The 27,526-nt window shown below is 39.6% G+C and overlaps 1 protein-coding gene across 4 annotated transcripts in view; it reads right to left on the bottom strand.

Annotated features, from left to right (window-relative positions):
• LSAMP (limbic system associated membrane protein) overlaps positions 1-27,526 on the bottom strand; it is a 626,714-nt gene that overhangs the window by 14,802 nt on the left and 584,386 nt on the right. For 2 of the 4 annotated variants that reach the window (XM_021068414.2, XM_021068415.2), the window contains exons 5-7: positions 19,181-19,301; positions 18,593-18,741; positions 11,913-11,948 (exon numbers count right to left, since the gene is read on the bottom strand). In XM_021068414.2, coding sequence (XP_020924073.1) covers positions 11,913-11,948; positions 18,593-18,741; positions 19,181-19,301 — 306 coding nt within the window. 4 annotated transcript variants of the gene reach the window in all.

Genomic DNA, 27,526 nt, shown 5'->3' with positions numbered 1-27,526 from the left:
TGCTTAAGATTTCCATTGGATTGTTAGAGTTTTTAATTTTCTCCCCTGTATTCATGTTGTATAAACCCTAATGCCTAACATTTCTAGAGTAATGTTATCTGAGAATCACTCACAGTCATCATTCTGGGTCTAGTTCAGAGGGAAAAGCCAACAGAGAGAAGTAGTTTTAATCCCCAACCTTAAGGGTATTAACTGATTTCTTAGTTCATAGGTCAACCATTATCCTGATTACTAGGAAAATACATCAAATTGGCCGGGAATTTGAAACTCAGAAGTCTTAAACTGTCATCAATATTCAGGAAGGGAGGTTGGCCTCCCCTCTAGCTAGATTTGGATCAGAAAGAATCTTACACTTGACTTTCAAATACTACTAAGTGTTTTTCATCTTCTAGTTGACCAGGACCAGGAATGGACCTCAGGTGCTTGCTGCTATTCCAGAGTGAGTCAGAGACATGAATGACTAACCAAGTTTGTGGCCACCCTGGACATAGGGATAATTCCTTGTTGAATGAATGACTGACTAAATCCAAACCCAAACTAATGCCGACATAATTTATTATAGGATAAAATAATTGTGACTCATTCCTTATCCTCATCAATTGGGGAACCAACCCTCTATACACTAAATGGTCCATACTAAAGAGAATCAGAGAACATTTTTATAGGAAAAGGTCATTTCTTTGAAAAAAGACAAATTTGTAGAAGGGAAAATATTAATATACCAATTAAGAGAGCAAAAGTGGTAGTTCCCCTGTCTGAAAGTGGGGGCTCTTCCTGGACATCCTGGAGGAGACACGAGGGAAAACTCTTGTAAGATGAGTCAGGTGTGACTTAAGACCTGGAAGAGCTGGCAGCCTGCTTGTCCCCATAGTGACAAGCTCCTGGCCTGGGGCAGGGCTCTACTCCTGGACCTGCCTCTTCTGTGACCTTGAGCAAGTTGCAGGAATGGGCCCAGATTCAGAGAGGGCGGAACATGGAGAACGGGCTAGTTTGGATATTTTATGGTACCCTGACAGCTCAAACATTCAAACAAAACATTTGTTTATATCATATTAATGGTGTTATCACTGAGGAGAGAGATTATACATAATCTTTATTTTTTTCTTTATAGTTTTATATATTTTCAAATTGTTCCATAATAAGAATGCATAACATTTATTATCAGAGTGGGAAAGTATTTAGAGAAAAATGCATTTTTTAAAATACTCTAAATGTGGGGGGAAAGAAAATAATAATTTTCTGATTATTTTGCTCTGGGTTGACATCTTTACAAGGAGACTAAATTTTCCCCCCACTTTTTTAGTGGGCTGGTATACAGTAAAACCAAAAAGAAGCTAAGATAGGTGAGGTCTAATTTCTATAAGGAACATTGTCTTTACAGCATGAAATGACAATGCAATAAAAAATGTATTATATGGGTTTATGAGATTCTTCTGACTGCAGGCTTGAAGTAATTGCCCTGCAGAATGAGTACAGATGCATGGATTGACTTGAACTGCTACAGGCTCTGCTCAGTGGCGATATGGGCTGTTCCAGAAGGTGCAGACTCACTAAGCACCCCCCACAGAGAGAGAAATCTTCATTAAGTCTCTTACAGCAAGTCAGTCTTCTCAAATCCTGTAGGTTTCTTATTTGGCCTGAGAGATTTAATTTTTAATAATCAGTGAATTAAAATATTAGAGAATGCCCAATGGGCTAAGTTTAATAAAGGAGTTTCCCTAGACCCTTCCACCTGAAACTATGTATAAGACAGAAAATCTCCACAAGTGTATTTGTTTGAATGAACTGTCAGTAAGGTACTGGGGCCAGACATGTACTTTCTAAAAGAAGAAACAAGCACTTCTGCCCTTGTGTCTAGAATGCATCCATTGCACCTGTGGGTAAAATCCTGGCCCTTTAATGCCCTTGTTGGAATTAAAGAACAGGCATCTCATTTAATAAAGAGTTACCTCCCAGCCTCAAATCCACTTACAGTTGGGGCAAAGCAGATTATACTTTCCATGTATGAAAACATACATTTTATGTATATTTTGAAGCCTTTTGTGCCTTCCTGTATTTGACTTGCTAAAAAGGATTTAGAAAGTACAGGTTTGGGTAGGTCTCTAGAGATTTTCCTCCTTTCTGGTTTTCTGCCTCTCTTTCTATTTCCCAGCCCTAAACTGTGAATTGCAGATCCGTTTTAGAATACATCTTAGATTTAAATTCTAACAGAGTCAAGACTGTCTTGAAACCGTGTAATATGTGTTTTCATTTTGTATATTTCAAAATCAAAACTAGTCAAATACCATGAAACAAGGCAACTAGCCTGTGGAATTTGAATGCAGAGATAACAAGTGTATCTGTGATATTTCCTGGGGTTTTAAGGTTCTTGGAAATAAGAAAATAAATGATTAAAAATGTGTGGGATGCTCCGAGTTACCTGTGGACCTATGTGTATGGCTCTACCTGCCACAGTGCAGAACTTGGGGACGTGGTTCTGCTATGGATCCTCCGCAGTGGCCTGATTGCTTGGAGCATCAGGATGCCTCAGGGATTTATCTATAACTCCTGCTGTGTCACTGACTCCACATATAATATCATCGCCAGGTTCTAGAGCAGAGCCTAGAAAACACCAAGATGGCTCCAAACAACGGGACGATTCCTACAACTAAAATAAAAACCTACTATCAAACCTCCTTGTTGAGAGGCTGAAAGTTTTCTCTAGAGGTACTGCTAAATAATAGGCTCTCAGTATCCTCCAGAAAACTCACCTCTATAAAGCCACCTGCTGAACAGTATATGCTATTCCTACACATCTATACAAGCTGACAGGTGTTCTTACTTGTCCTAAATGTGTATCAGGGCTAGAAATTCCCTTCTCCTCTCTCTCTCTCCCTGCACCCTTGGCATATGGAAATTCCTGGGCCAGGGATCTAATCCGAGTCATGGCTGCAACCTACTCCACAGAGGGAACTCTGCCATCTCATTTCTGCCAACTCCACTGGTTTATCACATTTTTTTTTCTTTTCTTTTTAAGCACATCAGATGCAAATTAGGAAAAGTAAGAAACTATTAGGGAAAAATGAATTTTTAAAAGATTTTTAAAATTAATTAGACAATACTGTTCAGCTCTCTCTAGATTTTCTCTGCAGTCCTGGAATGTTCTGTCCCTCTACCTTCTCTCCTTTTAGTCTTTTTTTTTTTTTTTTTTTTGGTCTTTTTAGGGCCGCTTCTGTGGCATATGGAAGTTCCCAGGCTAAGGGTCAAATTGGAGCTGCAGCTGTCAGCCTACACCACAGACATGCAAAGCCAGATCCAAGCCATGCCTGCAACCTACACCATGGCTAATGGCAACACTGGATCCTTAACCCCCAGAGAAGGGCCAGGGATCCAACCCGTGTCCTCATGGATACTAGCCACAACAGGAACACCCTTCTTTTAGTCTTAATTTGAAACTTTTTTCACCTGGAAGCCTTCCCTGACCAGGGCAGGCTGGCTGAGATGTCCCTATTCTGGACTCCTCATATTCCACATAGGTCTCCTCAACCTAGCATTTCTTCTGATTGCCTCATTCCTCCTCTACTGCCCCATCTGGTCTGTAAGCTCCATGACTCCAGAGGCCATGTGTGGCTTGTTCTCCACAGCCCTTCTCAAGACCTAGCTCAGAGCTTGGCACGTAGAAAACACTAGGGTAGATTTTTTTTTTTTTTTTTGAGTGAATGAATAGTGGTATTCAAAATATTGTGCATTGCCAATAAACTTCACCTGGGCTTGAAACTAGTCTGCACTGCCTATTGAAAATAAAATTTCTTTCTTGTGTTCCTAATGGTTAGAAATTAGAGGAAAAGAAAACATGAACTCTAAAAGAAACTTTACAAAGCAAAAGCAAGTGGAGAGTACGTCTAAATGCACAACAAGTAGTGATGCTATTCATTTAACGACAGAATGGGAGGGTTGGTCCTTATGGAAGACCGGCTTCCACAGGATGGGAGCATGCCATCTTTTTCAGCACTGCAACACGAAGTAAGCAGCTTTCAACGGTGCACTTACCTGTGTTCTGGAACTCCAGGGAAGAAAATAGAACCAATTTCCCCAGTTACTCTCTAACTTGTGATTCAACAAAGAGAAGTGCAAGCTATTCCTTTTTTCCTTCCTTCCCTTCTTCCTTCCTTTCCTTCTTCCTTTCTTTTTCTTTCTTTCTTTGCTGTTTCTTCCCTTCAAATACCCACAGGTATAATTGAAAAAGCGCTTTAGATTGGCCAAGCAACTTTTCAACATAGAACATGGCTGGGAATGCTTGGTGCTGTGTGGGCTAAAGAGGATGGGATGGACACAGAATGGGTACTCAGCCAAGGCACAGGGTACAGTTATCTCTTACTACTTTTTTTTTTAACCACAGGATGCAACAATATCCTCTTAGGCATTTTAGAAAAAAAAAAAAAAAAAACGTACTGGAACTGCAAGGTTGGGAAGGTGAGTGGTTTAACTCAGAATTTCTCTTGTCAGTATGGGGCAGATAAAGCAGACTGGATTGATGGCTGTGATTTATAGTAAAGATACAGATAGTGGTAATGTCTAGGTACTAAAATGTACACATGTGTTACAGAGACCTGTGAAACGTTTTCTTTTACAATCAGCATTGTGGTGAGTAAAACAGTGCAGTAAACTCCGGCGGTGCTCGATCTCCCCAGGGTCCAATTAGGAAGCATGATAAGTGACTTGTAAGGCCTCTCCCGCCACTGATTTGCGGTGGATATAAGCTGACGATTCTCAGTGGAGTCCTAGTGAGGGGTCTGCTGACGCCTATCATATATCTGGGTACAAACGAACACCTCAAATTGGAATTCCAAACTCATTATGTCATGCTGTGCTCTTACTTGGCAGGTGTGTTTCTTCACAGCAGTATATAAGGGGAGATGTAAGGTGGGACCCCTTCAGCTGGTTTTCCCCCCTATGGAAGTGCTTATTGAATTTAACTTGTGATGATGGAAGACCATTGTGCAGACAGAGTGACTGTGTAAAGGAAGTTGTTACTGAGGTTAATTTGTATCTTGCCTCTTCAGAAGTAGATGTTTCCTCCAGATAGATGGGATACTGGCTTTGCGGTGCTTGCATGGCTGGTAACCAGTGTTTGGAAGTGAATGTTAATACTATCAAAACCTTTTCTTTGGTTTGATTTGAAGGAAGTCAGGGAGCAAGCATATACATAATGCAAGGTGAATGTGGTGGAACATGTAGAGAAAAAGAAAATCCAGAAATACAGATGACAGGGATAAGAATTTCAGGGGGGAAAGAAAGAGGGACCCATGGGGCTGACAAAAATTAAAGATGATACTTTTCAGGGGCTGTAACATGAAATTTGTCAGGGACGGAGACTGCATTGATAATTGAATTCTTGGAAGAATTATGTATTCTTTCTTTTTGACTCTTAAGGAGTGCCACTTCCTTTAATAAGGACTCTTGATCCATGCAAGTTCTCTGAACCTAGAGCGAAGCTTCTTCGGAAAGGACCTCCTTCCTGGCTGCCCCCCAGCAGTGCTGCTCACAGTACAGTGCTACCCTCCTGCTAAATGTCAGGGGAGGCAAACACAGAGGGGAGCTCTGCTGGGGTGTTGGGGTGGGGGGGACTCTAAAGACCAAAGGGACCTGCATCAACATTTTCTGTCCATTCAAGATCCTGATCTTCTCACTCTTTGGGGCAGCATGACAGATTTTTCTTTTGCAGATCTCATTGAGCTTTTCTTAGGCAGCTTTATTCCTTTTAATTAAAAAGACAAGACTGTCAATTACTTAAACTTAATCCCCAAATGTAATTGTTACTTTGAGAGATATTTTTTTCCCATAAAGCTCATAGAAGAGAAATATTTCCAGCAAATTAAAATTTAGTGGGAGTGTGGATTTTTTTTTTAAATCATCTTTAAATCCCTTCTGGCTCTAGAAATCTAAATAGCACAGCAAGCAAGGCATACATATAGGGAGGTCACCAGGAAAGGCTCACTGTTGTAGCCAGATCCAGACTAGGAAAGTAGGAAAAGGCATTAGAGAAGAGTCCCAGTACTGAAAATTCTCCTACCTTGAAATTGACGCTGTAGGATTTTTAGCCATTTAGCTTGAAGCTAAATGTAAATTCTACGAGAGGTAACACTTCCAAGACTCTACTGGGCATTTAAATAATGGTGTGAATAAATTTCAGATTTATTCTTGCTAGAAAAATTTAACAGGGAGAAAGAACAAGAAATGTTCAGGAAACACAACAGAAGGAGGAATGAAAAGGTGAAAAGTTAAACACAGAAGTGGATTCAATGGAGAGAAGTGCTTGTTAAAGTTGGGTCTACATCAGTGGTTTGCGCCACCTATTACAGCTGGGACTAAATTGGCAGGTACGGTACTGATGCTAGTCACAAGTACTGGCACAACTATCCCAGACTCATTCCCATTAAAAGAGCTGGGATGGTTGTCAGGTGTTAATGTCAACTTTTAGCTATCTTCATGTGGATTAATCAGGGCCCATGATTCTGCTGTAAATTTTTGTTGACAGGGCTACCTAAGTTCTATCCATAAAAGCAAAGCTCTGTTTCCATCAGCCAGTGGGAAAGGAGAAATGTATTTAAACACTGAAGACTCTCCTAGGACATGCTTTGACCAGGAAAGGAGGGGTTCTTGACAATCATGGACTATTCTGACAGGTGGTAATGTGCATATGGACATCCACGGCAAACGTGTGAGTGTGTGTGTATGTGTGTGCGCGCACTGCACAGTAGGGAGCTGTCTGACCTGCAGCTCCTTTTTTTTTTTGTCTTTTTAGGGGCACACCCACGGCATAAGGAAGTTTCTAGTCTAGGGATCAAATCAGAGTTACAGTTGCAGCCAGCCACAGCAACTCCAGCTCTGAGCCACATCTGCAACATACAATGCAGCTCACAGCAACACCAGATCGCTAACCCACTGAGCGAGGCCAGGGATCAAACCTGTGTCCTCGTGGATACTAGTTATATTCATTTCCACTGAGCCACAACGGGAACTCCCTGCAGCTCCTCTTAAGTGTGATATTATGATAGTGGTGAAAAGTAATGAAGAGTCTTCTTTGTTTGACCTTGGGGTACTTCTATATTTAAACTTGTTAGCAATGTGGGCATTTCAGACATCCTTAGAATCCAAAATACGTCTAACTATAATGAGGCAACACTGAAATTTTACCTGATATTCAGGCCACATGATACAAATACATCTTTAACTATAAGCTCCTTTAAAAATTATAAGACGTGTGTATCTGAGTATGATTATTTTGAATTCAATATGCTCTCTTTCTAGGAACTTGAAGATCTCTTTTAATATATTATTTAAAATACCATTTTGAGCTCATAGGTATGAAAAATACAATTTCTTTCCCATTTCACAGTTGGAAAAACTGAATTAAAGAGAACAATGCTAGTAATTACCCATGATTAATAGAGGTGTATATGTAAATCAGTCTGAATAAGTGTGTGAAATTAGATACGCTGATGCAAGGTGGCTCTGCTCATGTTTTTTAAAGATGAACGCTTTCACAGAATTCTCTGAGCTGGGCATATACCTCTGGGTGTTGAGTGTATCTGGAAATGGCCTTTGGAAATGTATATGGCTATTAAGGTAACTGAGTATTGTGTGTTATGAGCATTATAATACATAAAATAAATTAGATGAGTGTTTAAAATTCATTAGACAGATATATCTAATACATATCTAATGCACATGAATGCATACATATTGGTTATTATGATGTACTATAGATTTATGTATCTGCCTGGGTGGAGCAAGGAACAGACTAATGATTAAAAGTGTGGGAGAAGGTGCACATTAGTTTCTTAGAGTTGTGGGGATTAATTGGGTTAATACATGCAAAAGCCTTAGAATGCTACTGTTACATAAGAAACCCACTACGTTGGCTATTATTATTACTCTTATCATTACTATTAGACAAAGTGAAACTGCTGATATAATAAGGATCTGAAAAGAAGTACCTTCTCATTGATAGCTGGGATCATATCCTACAGAAAATAAATGAAGCTGTAGGTCTTGTCCAGTCACCTTCACAGCATGGGATCTTTTTAGGATTTTTCTCCCAGTTTTCCTTCTATGCCAGTGGAGTCTGAACTGACACCCTGTTCCTGGGAGTGCCAGGTGAGGGCAGGGACACCTCCTTCTCTTTCTGCAGATAGAATCTGGCCATTCTAATGCTAGGCCTGCAGGAGGAAGCAGGCCAGGCAGACTGCAGATTTCTGCAAGCCTGGTTTGTTTGTGGGTTGGATTTAAATTTTTTTTTTTTTAAACTTTAATTTGGCGGGGGTGGGAGGTGCGAGTAGGGGTTGTTTTGTTTTCAGAGAGAGCTTTAGACAGCTGTATTAATCATGCAAACCCAGCCATGTGCAATGTGTTTTATCAATGGAAAAACAGCAACGGAATGGCAAGCAGCTGTGAACAAACCCAGTGCAGTGCCTGAACCTGGAAGATAATCACAACATTTCCCAAACCCACTCGCCACACGGGGTTAGTGAATGGAAAGGCTGTTCACTTGGGATAAAGAATCAGATGGGAGGCAAACAGGGGAGACAGCTTCCAGGGTTACTTTTTTAAAAAAGTGGCAGGGATCAGAGGACGGGCTGATTGCGGTTGGCCAGAGAGCCAGGAGCTCAAGGGAATTCTCCGCTTGAGGGTGAGAATCACACAATGGTGGTTTGTCCTTGTCCTTTTCCTCGCCTTCATTTTAACTTCCTGAGGCTGGTCTCCTCACCTCACTCTGCACCTGCCGTCTTTCTAAATCTGAGAGGCAGAGAGGCACTCTGGTGTGCAGCCACCATGAGGGGCTGTGCACAAGGAAGCTCATGGGGAAGAAGCAGGAGCAGCATTACCATTTCTCAGTACTCAGAGGCCTCAGGAAATGATTTGAGCCTGATAAAGTGAGGAAAGTTGCCTCAGACATTTAGCACTGACTCTCTCCTCATTTTACAATTGAGTGGATTTTCTGCGGGGATATAATCAGGGGTCGTTATGCAAATATATGCAATTCAGGACTAATTTCAGAATAAATAAAACCAAATTAACATTAATGGAAAAAAAAACACCTATCAGAAACAGATAAAATGGCACATTATTTGTTTTATATATATATATGTATATATGCATATATATATATCTTTCATCTATCTTTAAGGAGCGGGGAAGCACACTGATTTTTTTTCGTTCTGTTTTTTTCTGTTTTGTTTTTGGTATAAGAGGAAAGGAAATTCGAAAATTTCTTATAGGCCACAGACAATACAAATTATCCTTTGGTGTAATTCCAGAATTATTATTATCACGGCAGAAAATCAAGCAATATGATGAAGGAAACCCAAGGGAAATACATTTGATTTATTGAGCCTTGTTTTTGTTTAATCACAGCTTGAAGGGGTTTAGGACTGCATTCCTGCTGCGACTCTGCTATTTATCCCCAGTCAGCTTGATGAACCATGTAGAGTGGGGGTAGGAGGGGAGACCCTCCAGTGAGAGATATTAACAATGAAGCAGCTGAAATGAAACATGTGTTTCTGTTATTGGCAAATCGAAGGGAAAGTTATTTTTTTTAATGATGGGATGACAGAAAAGGAGCTTTGGGACTTTGTTCTCCTTTGAAAACACCTTAAGGAAATTAAGTGGTTCAAAATCCTTCAAGCCATTTGCATCAACCATCTGCTTATGGACATCTTAACGCTTTAGGGTTGAAAGGTAGGATTCCACACAGATGATGACAATATAAAATATTTAATTAAATGAAGGTGTCTTATGCTATAGTTATGACCGACCACAGGGAGCAGACGTTTTTTCTTAGATATTTCGTTACTCAAGGGGAATGATAAAAAAGGTTAAGGATCCCCATGTTAGCATTTTTTTTCCCCCACAGGAAACTGCTTTTCACATGGGTTGCCATCTTGATTGGAAAGAAGGGGAGAAAAGAGATTTGATTCTAGAAATTAAAGTCCTCGTAAGGGACAGGGAACTTAAGAGCACACTACCTCTATCATCATCTCTTGTCCCTGCTATCCCAAGTTGCCATGAACAGCTTTTCAATTTCTACCAAGAGAAGTCCTAAGTATTAGTAGTAAGATACACTATATTCTCTAAAACTAACAGCTCTTCAATTTCTACCAGCAGATGTCCTAAGTATTAGTAGTAAGATACACTATATTCTCTAAAACTACTGCATCTAAGGAAGCTACCTATAGTCTATCTACAACTATAAAATCAAATTAGGGTCATTCTCCAATCAACAATTTTGTTTGTGGGAATATATCACGTTCCACCAAATCCCACATGCTCCATCCTGGTCCAGACTGTTTTTCAATATCAAACAGCTGTCCTTGTGAACAGTGTCTGGCTTCATTTTGTTCAATGTTACATATGTCATAAAGAATGATCAGATAAAATATTTGGGTTTGTGGCTGCAAAAACACATTCACAAAGGATACCTTGAGTCACAGTCACACTGTACAAAGCTCATCTTGGATGGAGCATGACTTCTTTGAAAATGTTATCCACTGGGAGAAATGCGTATGTGTGTGTTTGTCACATCAAGATATTTGTGAGATGGCAACATGATAAAATGGTGTCAATCTTTGCAGCAACACCAGAAGATCAATGTCTTAAAATAATTGTGGCATGTCAGGAATTCAAAATGGGATACTTTCCCTGAACACTAAGTTTCATGTCAAGTCTGGAAAACAGCCACATTTTAACAATCTTATTTTTAGTGGCTGAGATAAGAAACAGATTTCATCAATGTTTTAGGGAAGAATTTTATTCAGGAGAGTTCTTCTAAATATAATTTGGACCGTACTTAAAATTGAAGAATAACTCTTTCATTAAGCTGTCTAGCTGATCCTTGAAACCTTGCAATCCTCATTTCTAATATAATTAAAGTAAGTTTGCATTTATGTGAATACATACATATGCAAAACACTGCATTATTGACACTCTGCATATCTACACTCAATTCTGGTCTAATTTTTAGTTCTGACAAGTGTTAATGAAACATGATCCATCTTCAAACTTATAAAATAGCAGCTTTGTACCTTTAATTCTGAGCACATTTCCTTTACAGTATATACGATAATCTTGTTTAATTGGATTTATTTTTTCCACACTAGGCCCCACATGGCCTACTTTCCATTTTTTCTCAAGTCTTTGAGCGTTATTTGCAAATCACTTTTCTGGAATTTAATTTCAATGGTAGGTTGGTTTCATTTCAGGGTTTTTGTATTGTTTTAATTTTATTTGCCAATTTGCCTTTAAATAGCCTTAAGCTAGAAGGTTGGGGCTGCAACTTGCATCTAAATGTGATGTAGGAGGCAAAATTTAATGTGAGTGTGTGGTAAGTCCTGTGAAAAGGAATACAGAATGCCTACCTTGTTTTCTCATTTGTGTTTTCTAAAAGAGCTATGTTTAAAAGGAAAAGCCCCCAAATTGGCCAAGATTTAAGACATATGAGTTCAATCTTTGGTAGTAGATAAATTCATTTTTATAAGTAATACCAATGACTTCAGATTTGGATTGTATAAGCCTGCAAGTAGGTGGTCAGTAGGATTCATGTTTTTATGAGCTATAGAACTTAACTCACTGTATTCCAAATATGTGAGTTCATAGTTACTTCTATATGTACTAACAAAAAATCACTTTCTGAGTTTAGCACTGTCTCCCCAGTTACTGACCAACTTGATCTTAGGACAGGTACAAACCTATCAGCTGACTCTCAACTAGCGTGAGGGCAACAGATTGACTTTATGTAAAAGTTCAAAGCAAGAAAAATGATTCTTATTGTGTGTGAATTTTCTGAATGTGTTTCCCCCTTTGTATGCTCTGCATATCATAGATGATGGAGAATGACCCAGCAACAGAGCTACGATGATAAAAAACATACTGACCTTGAATGGGGTGGGGGATTGTGGGTAAAACACGCTCTAAAGGGGAAAAAATAGTACGCATCATGGAGAATGTATACAGAGAGACTTATGTAGTTACATCTCACACGTTTAGCTACTCAGACAATTACAAAACAGATAAATTTTCATGCCTATACAACTGTATCACCCGTAAATCATTGGTCTCTCCTTCTAGTAACACTAAATTATCAGAGAGCTATTAGTAAAACTTAAAATCCAAAGCCTGAAAAAAATTAACTAGAATAGGAGATAACACCCTACTACAATAACCCGACAAATAGGATCTTACCTTCCTCTGGAAAATCCATCGAGATTACAGGTTTTTTGGAGGGTCAGGGTTGAAAGTGTTTAAATTAATGGTGATCAAATTCAGGTCATGCGCATCTTGGTCCTGATTCTGGGCTCTTTAACTTATGACAGATGAACCTGTGATAGCTAAGGACTCTTTTCCTCTCTCTAAGGCTTACAGCTCATATCAGCTTTAACCAATCAACTGGAAAATTTATTTTGGTAAATACTAATTCCACTTTTGCTCAGATTTTTTTCTTCCATATTACTGACATCAGTGAAAGAAAAATGCCAAGATCCTAAGGTTCTTGGCATAATATACTTTATTTTTAGTCTTTTCCTTCCTTAATCCCACCCTCTCGGTTTGATGAACCAGTCAGACGAAGCATCCTGTTAAGTGACAAGAAGTGCTTTTCTTTTCAACACTAAGCTCTAAACCTATGAGTCCTTCTCAGTCCCCTCCCCAAGTGACTGACCATAAATTGAACATGCCGAAAGAGTTCAGGTTGTAAGGTCTCCTCTATTTGTCTTATTTAAACCCCAGTTTAGCTTTAAGTCCTCCTTTGAGCCCCTTTCAGAAAGGTACAATGTTGCATTAGGGATGGGATGTATTACTTGCTACCCCAAGCCCTATAATGTAATATAATCACCGCATAATTTTCTATATTCCTCCTAGCAGCTTGGTTAAATAAAGACCAGTGATAAATGAAAGTCAACAAAAAAACAAAGCCAAGGATTTCCCTAGTGGTTTACTGGTTAGGAAATAACGCTTTCATGCTGCAGCCCGGGTTCCATCCCTGGTCTGGGAACTGAAATCCCACATCAAGCCACTGCATGCCTAGGCCAAAAACAAACCAAAAAAGGAACAACAACAACAACAAAACCATAAAAAGAAAAGCACATCTGCATATTCAAATCAGATATGCCTTCTATCTTGTATCATAAACTGAGAGTAGATTTTGCCTGGAATTGGGGCACTCAATACATCTGGACACTAAGAAAAACCGTTTCCTTGCAGAGTGAGCTTTCCTTTAGCTTAGATGCAAGTAGTGGCTTAAACGGCAAACTTTCCTAAATGCATTAAGATGGAACAGGTCAATAATAGCACAGTGAACAATTGTGTCTTTGTTACACATGTGTCAAGGAGAAAAATGTTGAAAACCACCACTGGTTATTTGGTATTAAGCTTCCCGCTTTGAAAATAAATAGCTAAATTGCTTTCAGCATTTATACAGCAGTTGGAGACCACTGTCCCATATTAAACTCTCTTTCTTCTATTTTATTTTATTATTACTATTATTATTCAGACTATTTAAATGACTTGGCTTAATATTTTCTCAACACACTGTTCACAGCTGGGTAAATGCACTCTGCCCTCATTTCGACACGACCATTTATATTGCTAAACCATCTCATCCACCCTCCTCTCATTGCCTCTTCAACTGTTTCCCAGCTTGTTATTATCATCTTAGCTCCACCCTGTCATCACTCTCTTAGCCCTTCTCTTAATTCCGTCCTCTTGACTTCTTACTCCTTAGATGCTTTCCCACCCCAGCTTTCTATCCTTATTCTTCCACCATTCCGTTGTACTTTGTAGTTTATGCCAGGGTTTGTGGGCTCCTGTGTGAGTATAAAGTGAATACCACTTAAAATGAAAAAGGTACCTTCAACTTTTGATATTCAAAAGTAGGGGAGAGCCGGAACTTTGATGCTATGTGCTGTTCTTTGGCTGCTCATATTTGAGGGGGTCAACATAGCTTAGCAACTGATTGAAAGGTCTTAGGAACAGAACACTAAGGTTGACTCCTATACTATCTGCTGTGGTTCTGAGTATATCTTAACTCTGAGCTTTGGTTTCTTGTCTGCTAAATGGGATGGGGGTATTATTGGCTGATTCTGCTGGGACACCATGAAAAACTGTTCAGTTGGCATTAACGTTTCATAAGAAAACCCTCTGAATTAAAAGCACCTACATGACAAAAGCTAGGGTTGAGGGTAGAGTGTATATAAAGAGGTAATTTATTAACTCAGGGTTTTTTTTCATTTTTTAATTTTCCAATGAGGTTGAGGTTAGAGTGTATATAAAGAGGTAATGTATTAACTCAGATTTTTTTTTTAATTTTCCAATAATTTCCCAATTATTGCAGATAATCAATGGTCTTTCTGGAAGATCAGTATTCAATGCCTACTCTTAAATCTAAAACTAGTCCAAGTGCCCCTCTATTTCCTACTGTAGCCACAGAGAGCCCTTATAAGGAATTATGAAGCTAGTCTTTCAAATTATAGGTGGAGAGTATTCAAATAACTGCTCAAACTGTTTTATTATGTGGCATCCAGAAGTAGCTGGTTAAGAGGATTTGCCAAGTCTTAACCAGTATCATCAAGTGGTTTATATTTAAATGCTGGGCCTCAAAGACAATAACTTGAAAATGGCTTCTAAAGAAGCAGAGAGGTCCTCACTTTAAGGGCTCTCTCCAGTCCTGGGTTGCTTAGGTAGTGCTTGAAATTTAATCAAGTATAGGTTTACAAGTTAATGATCTTTTAATATTAGAAAGAAAATGTGAAAACCTCCTGCACACGGGTGTGGTATAGCTCAGGATAGATTTCTTTGTATTTTTATTCTTTTGTATTCAGTAGACTCAAAATACCTTACCAGCCCACACATTTCTCTAAAATAGATGATAATTGATCAATAGAACTGTTCTTCTTTAACATGTTGAATAATCCCCTCCTGGGGCAAAAAGCTGAGCACTAGGTTGGACTATTTGCTCAAAATCTCAGTGTGTCAAAGATAAACTAATAGTCTAACTAATCTAGTGGACGCAGGCTTGTGAGGGTTAATGGAAATGGAAGTGGGATGGGAGGTGGCAGAAGCAGTGCCCCTGGGTGGGAAGGAATATAACAATATTTGGTCAGTGAAAAGACCTCATTAAGTCAAGGAAAAAGAAGTTAATGTCTCTTCACTTCTAAACTACATCTCCTAATATTCTCCCTACATATAGAAATCTAGGTAATGTGTTGGTCTATAGTCTGGACCCTGGAAGGAGATTATCTGAATTTAAATTCCAGCAGACTAACTTAGTTGCACTAGCTACTTAATATCTTTGAATAATGGAGAGATATGAGTGCCTAATAAGGTTGCTCTGATGGTTAAAGGAGATCACATATGTTAAGGGTCTAGCACATGGCCAGACTACTCTGTATGTACTCACTTGATAAGAAGTGATGCCATTAAAATCATCTCCCTCATTCCTCCTCCCTAACTGTGGTTTTAAAAATAACTCTGGAGTTACTGTTGTGGCTCAGTGGTTAACGAACCTGACTAGGATCTATGAGGATGCAGGTTTGATCTCTGGCTTCGCTCAGTAGGTTAAGGATCAGCATTGCTGGGAGCTATGGTATAGGTCACAGACACAGCTCAGATCCTGTGTTGCTGTGGCTATGGTGTAGGCTTGTGGCTGTAGCTCTGATTTAAGCCCTAGCCTGACAACTTCTGTGTAGCCCTAAAAATAAATAAATAAAAATAAATAAAAATAACTCAGTGCAAGCAAGGAAACAAGACTGGTTTCCTTAGTGGGTGCCCTTCAGCCACCAGTGTGGATACATGGAATCTGTTAGGCTACATGTGCTGACAATGGATGTCTCTTGGCATTATTTCAAGTCCAAGGCTTTACCCATGTATGCATGTTCCCACATCACAAAAACTAAGGCGATGAATCCTTGCCTGTACATATTGTATCATTGGATTAATGTGTTCAGAGAAATGATATAGTGTAACACTTTGCCCAGGATGAAGAAAAAGATATAAGAGGCATTACTTGGATATATAGACTAAGGTATCAGGATCCTTAACAAACAGAATGCTAGAATGATGGGAGGAGGACACAAATGAGAAGGGAATGCTTCCATTGGCATAGGAAATATTACTAAGGATACAAGGTATTCCTGCACTCTCATTCAGTTATTTTGACCCCTTTGGAGATCAGCGTTCCAACAGAGAGTGAAGATATGTACGTATGTGGTGTGGACAAGATGACCGCAAACTGACACTGGACACCAAGTCAGCACATGTCACTGCAGTGGACATGGAAAATGTGCTGATGCACCGTGTAGATGGATAACTGCGAACACTTCAGGGGCTCTGGCTCTGGGTTTTTACCTGCTGCTGCCTCTGGCTGGCAGTAGCTCACCAGCTGCCTCGTCTGCTCTGGACTGGCTGAGTCAGCAGAGCACCCCGCTGTCTACACTGTGCTCTCTGTCACAGGGGCTGGACGAAGCCACCCCTCCCAAGCATATCTCCCCTCCCGACCCTGTTTTGCAGAAAAGTACCGCCACCAACAATGTCTTCCTTCTTCTCATTAAACCCATCTACTTGGAATCTAAGTGATGGGCGATCCGTTCACACATGTACTTTTTTTTTTCTTTTTCCCTTTTCTTTCCTTACTCTCCATTGCCTCCTCTCTCTCACTCTCTCTCCCCCCCCCCTTTTTTTTTCATACCTGTGGGAAATAGCTTACCATGGAGCCTATTCCATCCTTCTATTCTTCTTTCCCTTCCTTTCTCTCAGTCTATATTTATTATTTGACATATATCATTAGCACTGTCCTCATTCTGGGTGGGATAGGAAGAAAAAAGACACTTTAATGCAAATTTATAGTTGCTCACTTTCTCCAACTAATCCAATTATCCTATTTTCTCTTTTCTAATCACTGTAAAACCTCTTGTTAAGTTTATACTGTTCTACTTAACCAGCTCATCTTAGATGTGTCAGAATCTCAAATTCATAGTTGAGGCTGTCTTTCCCCCTATTTATGGAATCCCTAATATCAAGAATGAAACAGGTAAGCACATTTCTTAATAAATATCTTCTCAAGTGTCTTGAGATACTGATGTCTCTAGCTTAAACAAAGAACATTGATGTTTGGTCTTTGGAGACAAGTAAACAGGGATATGAATTTTAAACTTGTTGATGCAGCACTTGTAGTATAGCTGTAACCATCAAACTTACAGACTGAAGTTCATGGGAGTTTTAAAGGCCAAATTTAGACTAGTTTGTGGTGTTTTTTTACAAGTAGAGTTGGATCTTGAACAGTTTTAAAATGGCTTTAATACTACATTTCAAGGGGACTCTCACTTAAATTGTTTTTTTCTCCTAAAAATCTATTTCTTGAAGGCTCATCTAAACTGAATAAGATGGAGACATTTCTCCTGTATACAGTACTTCTGCATTTTCCAACTGAGCCTGTGTGGGGAAAAACACCACAAAACAAACTTCCTAGTGGCTTGCTATTTCAAAATAATAATAATAATAATGAATTCTTTGGACTTTCTCCTTTTAGTCAAGATGAACTTTCTGGCCCAGCATGCACTAACTTTTATGCTCGTTTTACTTATTCTGATAAATGTATTCCTATTCTAAATGCCATAATTTCTCCTGCTCACTCTCATGATACTTCTGTTTCTCAGGAGGCATTTGATTTGATGCTCATGGCTACTGGGCTAACAATGCAGGGGGCCAGATATCTGACTATAACATGCTCTTTCAGGAAAAGGCCCTAAGGTGGACTTTCCTATTAATACCAGTAACTTAAAACAAATTTCCCCTCCTTATTCTTCCTTGAGGATGTTTGGTCTTCAGAAAAGGCAGCTTTGTTCCTCTCACCACTCCATCCCTCTTCCAAAAATATATCAGACAAGTAATGTTTCCTGCTGTCATTTGGAAACCTTTCTGCAACCACTTTTCCTCCTTTAGATTTATATTATGTTTTAATCATTCATTCCACTCTTCCTCTTGTGTTGTTAAAAATACACTTTCTTTTTCTAGTCTCTCCTTTCTCCCAGCACCTTACCCATCCTCCCTGAATATTTCTTTCTCAATCACTCCCATCACTGCCATTTTTCAACTGCTATCTGCTTTCCAGGACCTTACATCATCTCTGCTCCTTAAAGAGATCATCACCAAAGAGATTTTTGTTCTCTGAATATTCTTACAGTTTAACCAACCAGGACAAAAAACCAAAAACTAAAACAACAAAGAAACAAAGCAGTTATCAAAAGCAAGCTGGAGAATAGAGACAAAATGTATTCCATTTGTAAATCTTGTCTTAGGCATAGGAATTGAGAACCTGTGTTTTTGTTTCAGTGGCTACACTCTGATTTTTGTATAAGTTTACTTTTTTTTTCCCCTGTGGGTTAACTTTCTTACTTTAAAAATTTTTTTAAGATTTTTATATTTTCTTTTATAGTTGATTTACAATGGTCTATCAATTTCCACTGTACAGCAAAGTGATAGATAAAAGCATGGTTTTGGAATTTTCCATGAGATAACTCTACTGACCTGGTCCTTCTAAGTGGGCCCTGCTCGGCATACTTACTGAAAAGGACGAGGCTGGCGTTGGTGACCCCCAGATTGTTGGCAGCCACGCAGGTGTAGTTGCCATAGTGCTCCTCAGTGACGTTGGTCACCGTCAGGGAGGACTGGCCCTCCGTGCTCTTAATCTCAAGGCCATTGGCACTGTTTATCCTAAGAGTTCAAAGACAGAAGGGTAAAAAGAAACACTGGTGAAAATTCAGTGTAGAAACTTTTTTTCCATCATCAAGATGAAGAGAAAGGAAGTAGATAGAGCTCATTTTCCCTGCTCGATTCTTCATTTGAATCACACAATCCCACATTATCAAAGTTGACTGACAGAAAAGACTTGGGAATGGATGAATTCCACTGGGCTTTGGTTTCTGCTCTAGGTAAGAAAGACACGCAGGTGCAAATAGCCCACTGAACCACCTGCCTCACTCTGCACCTAACCTGTGTGCTTTGGGCCTTCAGTCTAAGAGCTATGGCCTCAAAGCCCTTGGTAAAAGGCTTAGAAAAGTAAGAGGGAATGGGATAGGCCTACATAGGTGCAGCTGGGTCTGGTTTTGTCCTTAGGGCTCCTGGTTTCCCCACTGCCAGGCTTGGCACATACCTGGTGTCATCTCGGTACCACTCAAAGTCAGGAGCAGGCACTGCCGAGGCCTCACATTTGAGAGAAGCTTTTCGCCCTGTGGTGGCTTCATTGCTCTTGGATTCCGTGATAGTGGGAGGATCTGTAGGAAGGACAGACAAGCAGTTTGCATGAATTTTGGACAATGCTCCAGAAGGGATTTAAAAGGACAGTCTAATTGGAGAGGGGCAGGACAGGACTAGTCTTAAAGCTCCATTTACATGAATTATGTGATTGGCCTAATGGAATGGATCACTAGAAAACTAAATAAAAATAAGAGATTAATGAAACTGTAGACTTCGCTTCCTTAAGTGGGATGCTTCATAGGGTTCTATGGAAATGAAATCTAGGATTTCTTTTCCCCTCCTCCAACAGACCATCCATTATTCTAACCATAGGTTGTAATATTTGCATAGTTTCTTTCCTGTTCATAAATTAAGAGGTGATACTAAAGGACTTGGGATTTTAAATGCATAATTTGAGCATTTTTCTTTTTCACAGTCATCATTATCATCGTTGTTATTGTTACCTTTGGAGATGGCGGTAAGAAGTCTGATGAAAATAGCAGAGCACTAAAGTCTTCCCAATCCAGGCTTAGCCTGAGATTGTTGCAGGAATTCAGGGAAACAAACCAATGTCAGATGACTGCTTTCCTTTTTTCCCTTCTCTGTGTTCCCTTATTGCCAGGACCCTGGTAAATTTTGCTTTTAGGTGTGAGGGTGCAGTCTGAAGTCTATTGTGGTGCATAATCACCTTCCTGGGATATCAGCCCTCTACTCTCTCTCGCGGTTGTGCACTTGACTTTTTCTGCTTAGGACTGAGCCTACAAAACTGGAATGGGCTTGAAATCAGCTTGGAAACACATCTGACATTCTAATTTCCCATGATTCTCTCAAACAAACCTATGGAAAGTGGAGCAAGTGTTTACAGGTCCACAGGACTGAGCTAGGATGGCAAGCTTGAGCTCTTGGCTCAGTGGTGCTATGTTTGTTCAAGTTATGGACCCTCTAGGAGATAAAGACTTTTCTGTCCAAATGTCATTTGCCAGAAAATGGCAACTTGGCTGTGTGTATATGGAAAAAAAAAGACCCAAACCATCTGTTTATATTTTATAGAGGAAAAAAGCTTATTTAGGTAAATTAATAAAGTGAATTCTATTATACAAAATTCATTGAAATCTCTGCTCTTCAGTACCTAGTTCAGCTCATTTATTTTTAACTTTTTGTCTTCATATTCAAAACTATTTCCCAAGTTTTCTGTTTATGGAAGACTTGGATCCTCTTAGTTAAAAAGAATGTACAAAAGCATCAGCTTCATCTCCAATTTTCTCTCCCACTTCATTTTTACATCAGTTAGGACATCTTTAAATCACTGTCAGAGAAAGGTGGAGGTAGAGCACATTTGAATAAGCACCATGTGTAAACAGGTATGCCAGGGTGGGTGGTGGTTGTTGTTTTGTTTTAGACTTATCTGCTCAGTTTTGTATAGATACAAAAAGGCAACATGATGAATGGAAAGAATCCTGGATTGGAAACTTGGAGTTCTGGAATTTAATTTCTGCTTGGTTGTGTGAACTTCTCATTACATATTGTGTGAGCCTTGGTTTTATTATCTGTAAAATGAAGGAATTACACATTAACAATCTATATAGCTTTCCTTCCAGCTTAAAAAAATACCAATTCTAGCAGATTAAGGATCTAGCATTGTCTCTGCAGCAGCTTGGGTTGCTGCTGAGGCGCGGGTTTGATCCGAGGCAGCAAGTTAAGGATCCAGCGTTGTTACAGCTGTAGCATAGTTTGCAGCTGTGGCTAGGATTCAATCCCTGGCCCAGGGAACTTCCATATGCCACAGGTGTAACCAAAACAAACAAACAAACAAAAATCCAATTCTGTTCAAAACTGCCTGTTTTTCACAAATAGGCAGTTAATAGCATTAGGACCCAAATGTTTCATACCCATAATTCCTCTAACCCTTAACCCTTTGATTGTTATATATTTCATTTATCTATTCCATGGGTTGGGAGTCAGGATTAAACAGTCAGAAATAGGACACCAGAGGTATGATTTTGACTCTTCTCTTAACCAGAACTGTGGCCTGGACCAGTTTGAGCATTTAAAAGGAGAAGTTAGCATAAAATGACCACAGATGTTTCACTTAAATTTCTTTCATTCGATGATTGGTTATATAGCTCATTAGAGTACATCAGTTCAATGGATAGTGCAGTAATTGGTGGTGGTGGTGTGGATGGGGGAGATATATGTATAGAGTTGGGGTATCAGTTAGAAGTTAAGAGCTCAGATTTAAAGTTCGATAGACCTGGGGTCAAATCCATTCTCTGTCCTTCATTGTCCTTCATCATTAGAGAGTTCAGTACTTTGAACTGAGTTCCATCGCCTCAATTTCCTCATCTATAAAATGCTGCAACCAGTGGCAGAGAGGTCCATTTGGAGACTGCTAAAGGAACCCAGAGACAGCCTTCCCTAGGTTTGCGATAAAGGGGCTAGAAGGGAATGGGAAGATTGGAGATGGAGAGACAGGAGCCTCAGAGTTGACAAGGTGAGATCTGAAGGATGAGGGATAGGAGGAGTGTCAAAGATAACCCCCAAGTTTATGGCTTGAGCATCTAAGTGATACTATCCACTGAATACATGTTAGTTTCCTGCCCTCACCTCTTCACTGTATTAGGCTCTTAAACTGCCAGTGACTCTACAATCCAATGCCATCTCTCTGGCATGTTGGCCAGAGAGATGATCTTGCTTGTGATCCTATTGGTTTGTTCAATTTCTCAACTAGTATAATAAATTTTAACCAGTGTTTGTATTCCCAGAGCCACATGGTTAAGAGTGATAAACCGTCCCCAACCTGGGCCAAACATTACATTTTCCATCACCTCCCTCTGGGGCTCAGAGCTGGGGCACCTCAACCTAATAATCCACAGTGCAGACCTTCCAGCCTCTTCAATGGGACCAGGAACACAGGTCCTGGCTGTAGTTTTATGGGCAGGTTCTTCCTCACTCTGGACATTTCCTTCTATGGGGTAGGAGCTTATTTTGTAAACCTTCTTGCTCTGGAACCCAGGGAAATGATTTTTCTAACTGTAAAACTGGGGAAGAATAGAGATGTTTGCCTCATCTCTTTCCTTTCTTCCTTCTGGGACCAAGCTTCTAGCAGGGAGCAGAGGTTCTCTGCTTCTCCACACTGATGTCTTACATGGGCTCTCCTCTTCCTGCTCTCATGTGGGCAGGCCTGTCCCTATCTAGGGCTGCCATGACTGGGGAGGTAGGTCGGCCACACTAAGCAACCACCTCTGACCATCCTGATCTCCAACACAGGGGGGCAACTGGGCTTCCCATATGTCTCCTTTACTTATTTCTCAGCTCCTTAGAGATGTTAGCATGGGAAATAGGGTTGAACAATTAAATGCATTAATCTTGGGACAGGGTGACACTGGTCAATTACAAAGGCTGAACACTTGCTCCTTTCCTTGAAAATCTAGGAAGTTTCTTATTTCAAGGAATAGTCACAGACAATGACACATGTATGAAGAGTTTGTTAATGACAAATGACACAATGATGCAAGTCTATTCCATATCTTATTGGAATGAAATTTCAAAATTCATTTGTAAATGAATTCTGTATAGGTGGGGCTAAGAAAAGTTCCTGCAAATCATGCTGTTGCATGCCTAGTATCATTAAAATAATAGATGTCCTTGCTCAAAATATGGTTATAATTAAAATGTGGCTTAATAAAAATGCTGCACAGAGGTCCATTGTTTTTCTTTACGTGACTCTGAAGTAGCTTACAACTCTCAGAGGACTCTTCCAGTTTTTATTACTTTAAAATTCTGGGTTCTGAAAATATTAATAAAGGTGTTCTTACATCAACAATAACAAGACTCTTTCAATTAGAATGAATAGGATAACAATAACAGTGACCTAACACACAGAATATCATTCATTTAATCTTCCTAATGTTTGGAATAATAGTATAAAGGAACAAATTCTTGATAAAACATTCCATTTATAGGCATTTGGCATGTGTCAGCACTCTACTAGGCCTTATTCATTCTTTTCATCTAAAAAGTAGCCCTAGGAAGTAAGGATTATTAGCCCCATATGATGAATGAGAAGACAGATCTGCAGAGGGTTAGTAACTTGTCCAAGTTCACATAGCTGGCATTTGAGGGAGTCTATATTTGAACCCATGTTCTGGAACCCATGTTCTGAAGCCCATGTTCTGAACTCTCTGTGCTTCCATTTGAATGAGCTCCTTTAGAGAGAAATCTATTCCTAATAAGGAAAAACTCCATTTAGGGGAGAGCACTGGTGGCTTAAAAGGTAAATGTTATATATTTCTGCTATTACAAGGTATCAAAAATGACACAACATGCAATGGCATAGTGGATATAAGTCCACAATGGAAATCAGGAGATGTGAGCTCAATTTCTGACTGTGTTACCTCCTGGGGGTGACATGTTAACCTCCTGGAGACCCTTACTTTTAAATGTATAGATAGCACCTGTGTACCTGTCTCCCAGGTTTGATGCAAAGGTCAAATGAAATATCACATGTAAGAGCACCTGACATAATTACACTTTTTATTTTTATTATTATTACTCACATGGTCTCTTAGAAGGAGAGAGGGCTTTGGGACTCAGGCAGAATCTCACCTCTGCCTCTCTCAGGTTATTTGATTTTGTGGCAGAGAATGCTTACATTCTCTGAGTTTTTGTTTTGATCCTCTGCATGGAGATGATTTGATTATCTCCCAGGTTAGTGTGTGATGGGGGGCCAACGGAGTGAAGGCAGAGGACATAGGCAATAAGAAAGACAATGTTTCCAAAGAATTGAACAACAATAATAAAACTACAGTTTTCTTTTTTAAATCACCATGTACCAGCAATATTAAACCAAACATACTAAACAATGTCAGTGATAAAGTAAATACTACTCCTACTGGGCAGGCTGGGACCCATACACCTACCTCTTCGGTTGGCCACTATTTGTGCGATGATTACAATGAACAGACAAAACCTCTAACAGAGTCTTGGTACTCTGAAGCTCCTCAGAAAATGATGGTTCTTGTTCGCATTGCAAAGTTATAGTAGAATATTGCAGTACTCCAGGTTCTTACAGAGTATTTCCTTTGATGATCCCATAGTAGATTCATTAGGATGTGTCTTTATTGCTATTATCCCCAATAAAAGAATAAACTAAAGGTTGTCATGGAGAATGGAGAGGTATAGCCATGAATAACTAGAGAAGGCACGCAGTGTGGTTCCAAATTAAGCAGTTATTTTCCTAAAGTTTTATATTAGGTAACTTTTGATTCAAAGCACTGAAGAGTCCAGTTAAAATATAGACATGTTATCTAGAGACAACATCTGTCTCAAGTCCCAATTGTTGGTTTCTAAGGTGGCTAACCTTGGCTTCCTCTAAATTAAATGGCTAGCAAATGTAAGAGTGAGCTTTAGAAATGCCAGTGTATTGTGTTCCCCAGCATCTATGTTGGGTTGATTAGCTCTGGACACCAGGGTTGAGGCAGAGCTGAGTTCAAAGGGAGACAAGAAGAAGGAAAAAAAAAGTTACAAAGAGTGACCATGTGAACCTAGTTGGAGAGGTCTGTGGGAAAGCAGAAGGAAGGAATATTAGTTGGTCAGTTGGGTGGGGGACAGGCTTGAGAGCTGGGGCAGTTTCTGAGGATTCCTCCAGGAATAGGAAAAGCTTCCAGTATAAGAACCTCTAAATAAAATCAAGTCCTTATTTACACTTACTATGTACTAGACATTATCCTTGAGATACTGACACCAGGATAAGAAAAATTCATAAGTAGCTACTTCTTCTCCTTCTTCTTCTTTTTTTTTTTTTTTTTTTTTGACTAAACCCACAGCATAAGGAGGTTCCCAGACTAATGAACAAATCAGAGCCACAGATGCGACCTATGCAACAGCTGCAGCAATGCCAGATCCTTAACCCACTGTACTGGCATAGGGATCAAACCCGCACCTCAGCAGTGTCCCGAGCTGCTGCAGAGACAATGCTGGATCCTTAACCTGCTGTGCCACAGTGGGAACTCCCAAAAGTAGCTACTTTTAATGCACTGTGAGAATTGAAATTGAGGGATCACACCTAGAACTTATACATGAAAGGACAGTTGTCCCTAGGCTGGTATCTGGAAGAAATTGGCAGCAGTACTGTAAGTTACAAGAAAACAGAAGTTCTGCCTATTGTACAAAAATATACTAAGCTTATTTAGTTGAAGAGCTTTCAGGTCAATAAATTAGCTTCTGTAAACTCCAGGACCTCCTACCACTTAGAAAATAGATTTTACATGTCAGATGGCTATGCACAGTGCTGTAGACCAACTGTGGAGAAGGATTATTCAAGAGAAGTAAGAAGGAGAGACTGCAGAATCCAGCTTGTGGGCTAAACAGGAGGAACTGTTCTGTCTCTTTTGTTTACTGCTCAGGCTTCTCAGTGCCCTGCAACAAACATCTGCTGGCAATTGAGTAAATGAATCAATGAGATGCTAGTGGAAGAAAATCACCAACACTGGGATTGTTTTTTAAGTGGTACTCTGGCTCTGCTCCATTATGATAACCTATTCAGACATTAATTATCTTAGCCATCTTGATCCCCTGACCTAATTCCAAACCTTGTGTCTTGAAAAGGAAGAGGGAATCAGCTTAAATCACAGGACATTTTCATAATAGGCAGGCTTATATGAAGTGACAAAGGTGATATTGGAAATCTTTCAGTTTGCATGCATTTTTCTAGCCAGACAGACCTTATTCTGTAATTTAATCTTGGAGACTTCATCTACTTAATACAACTACATTTAAGTAGGGTGAATTGTTTGAATAGAACAACAGGTATAATGCCTAGTTGTTTTAATATAATATAAACACAGCTTACAATGTGTTGGTAAAAAGGTGATTCCAAAGGAAAGTTATTTAGAGCATGTTTCCTGATTTGTGACCAGTATCATTCATAGAGTTTGGAGAAATGTTAAGAAGGCAGAGTTTACCTGTGAGTTTTTCACCTATTCATTGTTAACATTTACAGAGCAATTTTTACAAGGTCTAGCATGTGCTAGGTCTATCCTAACTGGCTGTTTGACTAAGCTCATTATAGATTTCCATGTAATTTGTTATGAGATGTCTTTTTGAATCTTGAGGCTCTGTCCATATTCTTCTGTGGTTCACTAATCACTAGGAAAAGTTCACATTTTAATAAAAGGCTTTTCTTGAAAATTATCAGTATTTTCTTCTGTTATAAGTTACACTTTGGGGACAGTCAAGAAGGAGCAATGTCAGGCTAATTGCGCTAATAATAACAGGGCCCAGGCGGCTGGCTTTGATCTTGGGAACCATCTGCAACGCGGACCGCTTTGATGTTTCACACAATGGAAGCATAAATATTTTCTATGTACTCCATGATTGGACTTTCAGAAATCTAATTAAGATGAAGGTCAATTAAGAGAAAATAAAATCTTAACTCCGAAAGTCACAGAAGAGGTAGAAGATGATGGCATGGCTGTGTGTACATAAAAGAAGCCAACTAACCTAATTATAAACTTATATAAACACCAGGAAAATTGCCTTTCATGTGAAAAAAAGGTCCTAAAGCATTTTATAACATTGAGATCATTAATGTGTCTTTGAAACACACCCAGGACTGGAAAAGAATAGTAATCTTGGCATTTCAAAACTCTATTACTTAAAAAATCATAGACAGCAACAGGATAAAAGCACTTCAGACCTCATCAAATGCAGCCCCTTGCTTCTTGGAAATGAGTGTCATAAATGCTATGGCAGAATCAAATCTATTGGATTGTTCTAGGTCTGGGGTGAAGGGGGTTTCTCTTTCTGTTTCCAAAGGTCACCAGGCTGCAGCATGGCCATAGGAAATAGTGCAGCCCAGTGTAGACCAGGTCACCCAAGGCAAGATTCCTTACTCCCCATGCCTCAGTTTCCAAATGCTTTTTTTTGCTTTTTAGGGCCACACCTGCGGCATATGGAGGTTCCCAGGCTAGGGGTCTAACTGGAGCTGCAGCCGCTGGTCTATGCCACATTCATAGCAATGATGGATCTGAGCTGAGTCTGTGACCTACACCACAGTTCACAGCAATGCCAGATCCTTAACCCACTGAGCGAGGCCAGGGATCAAACCCACAATCTCATGGTGCCTAGTCGGATTCGTCTCCACTGCGCCACAATGGGAACTCCTGTTTCCAAATTCTTAAAGTCAGACTAATGATGATTATCTCATGAGTTTACTGTGAGAATTAAATAACAGATGTAAATCCCTTAGTCAATGCTGCACACA

The sequence above is a fragment of the Sus scrofa genome, chromosome 13 (genome assembly GCF_054392235.1).
Source record: "Sus scrofa isolate SSC_HxYL_T2T_F1_AM1 chromosome 13, Sscrofa_HxYL_maternal_Yorkshire_Landrace_v2.0, whole genome shotgun sequence".
Lineage (NCBI taxonomy): Eukaryota > Metazoa > Chordata > Mammalia > Artiodactyla > Suidae > Sus > Sus scrofa.
This window is presented reverse-complemented; position numbering and strand designations above follow the sequence as displayed.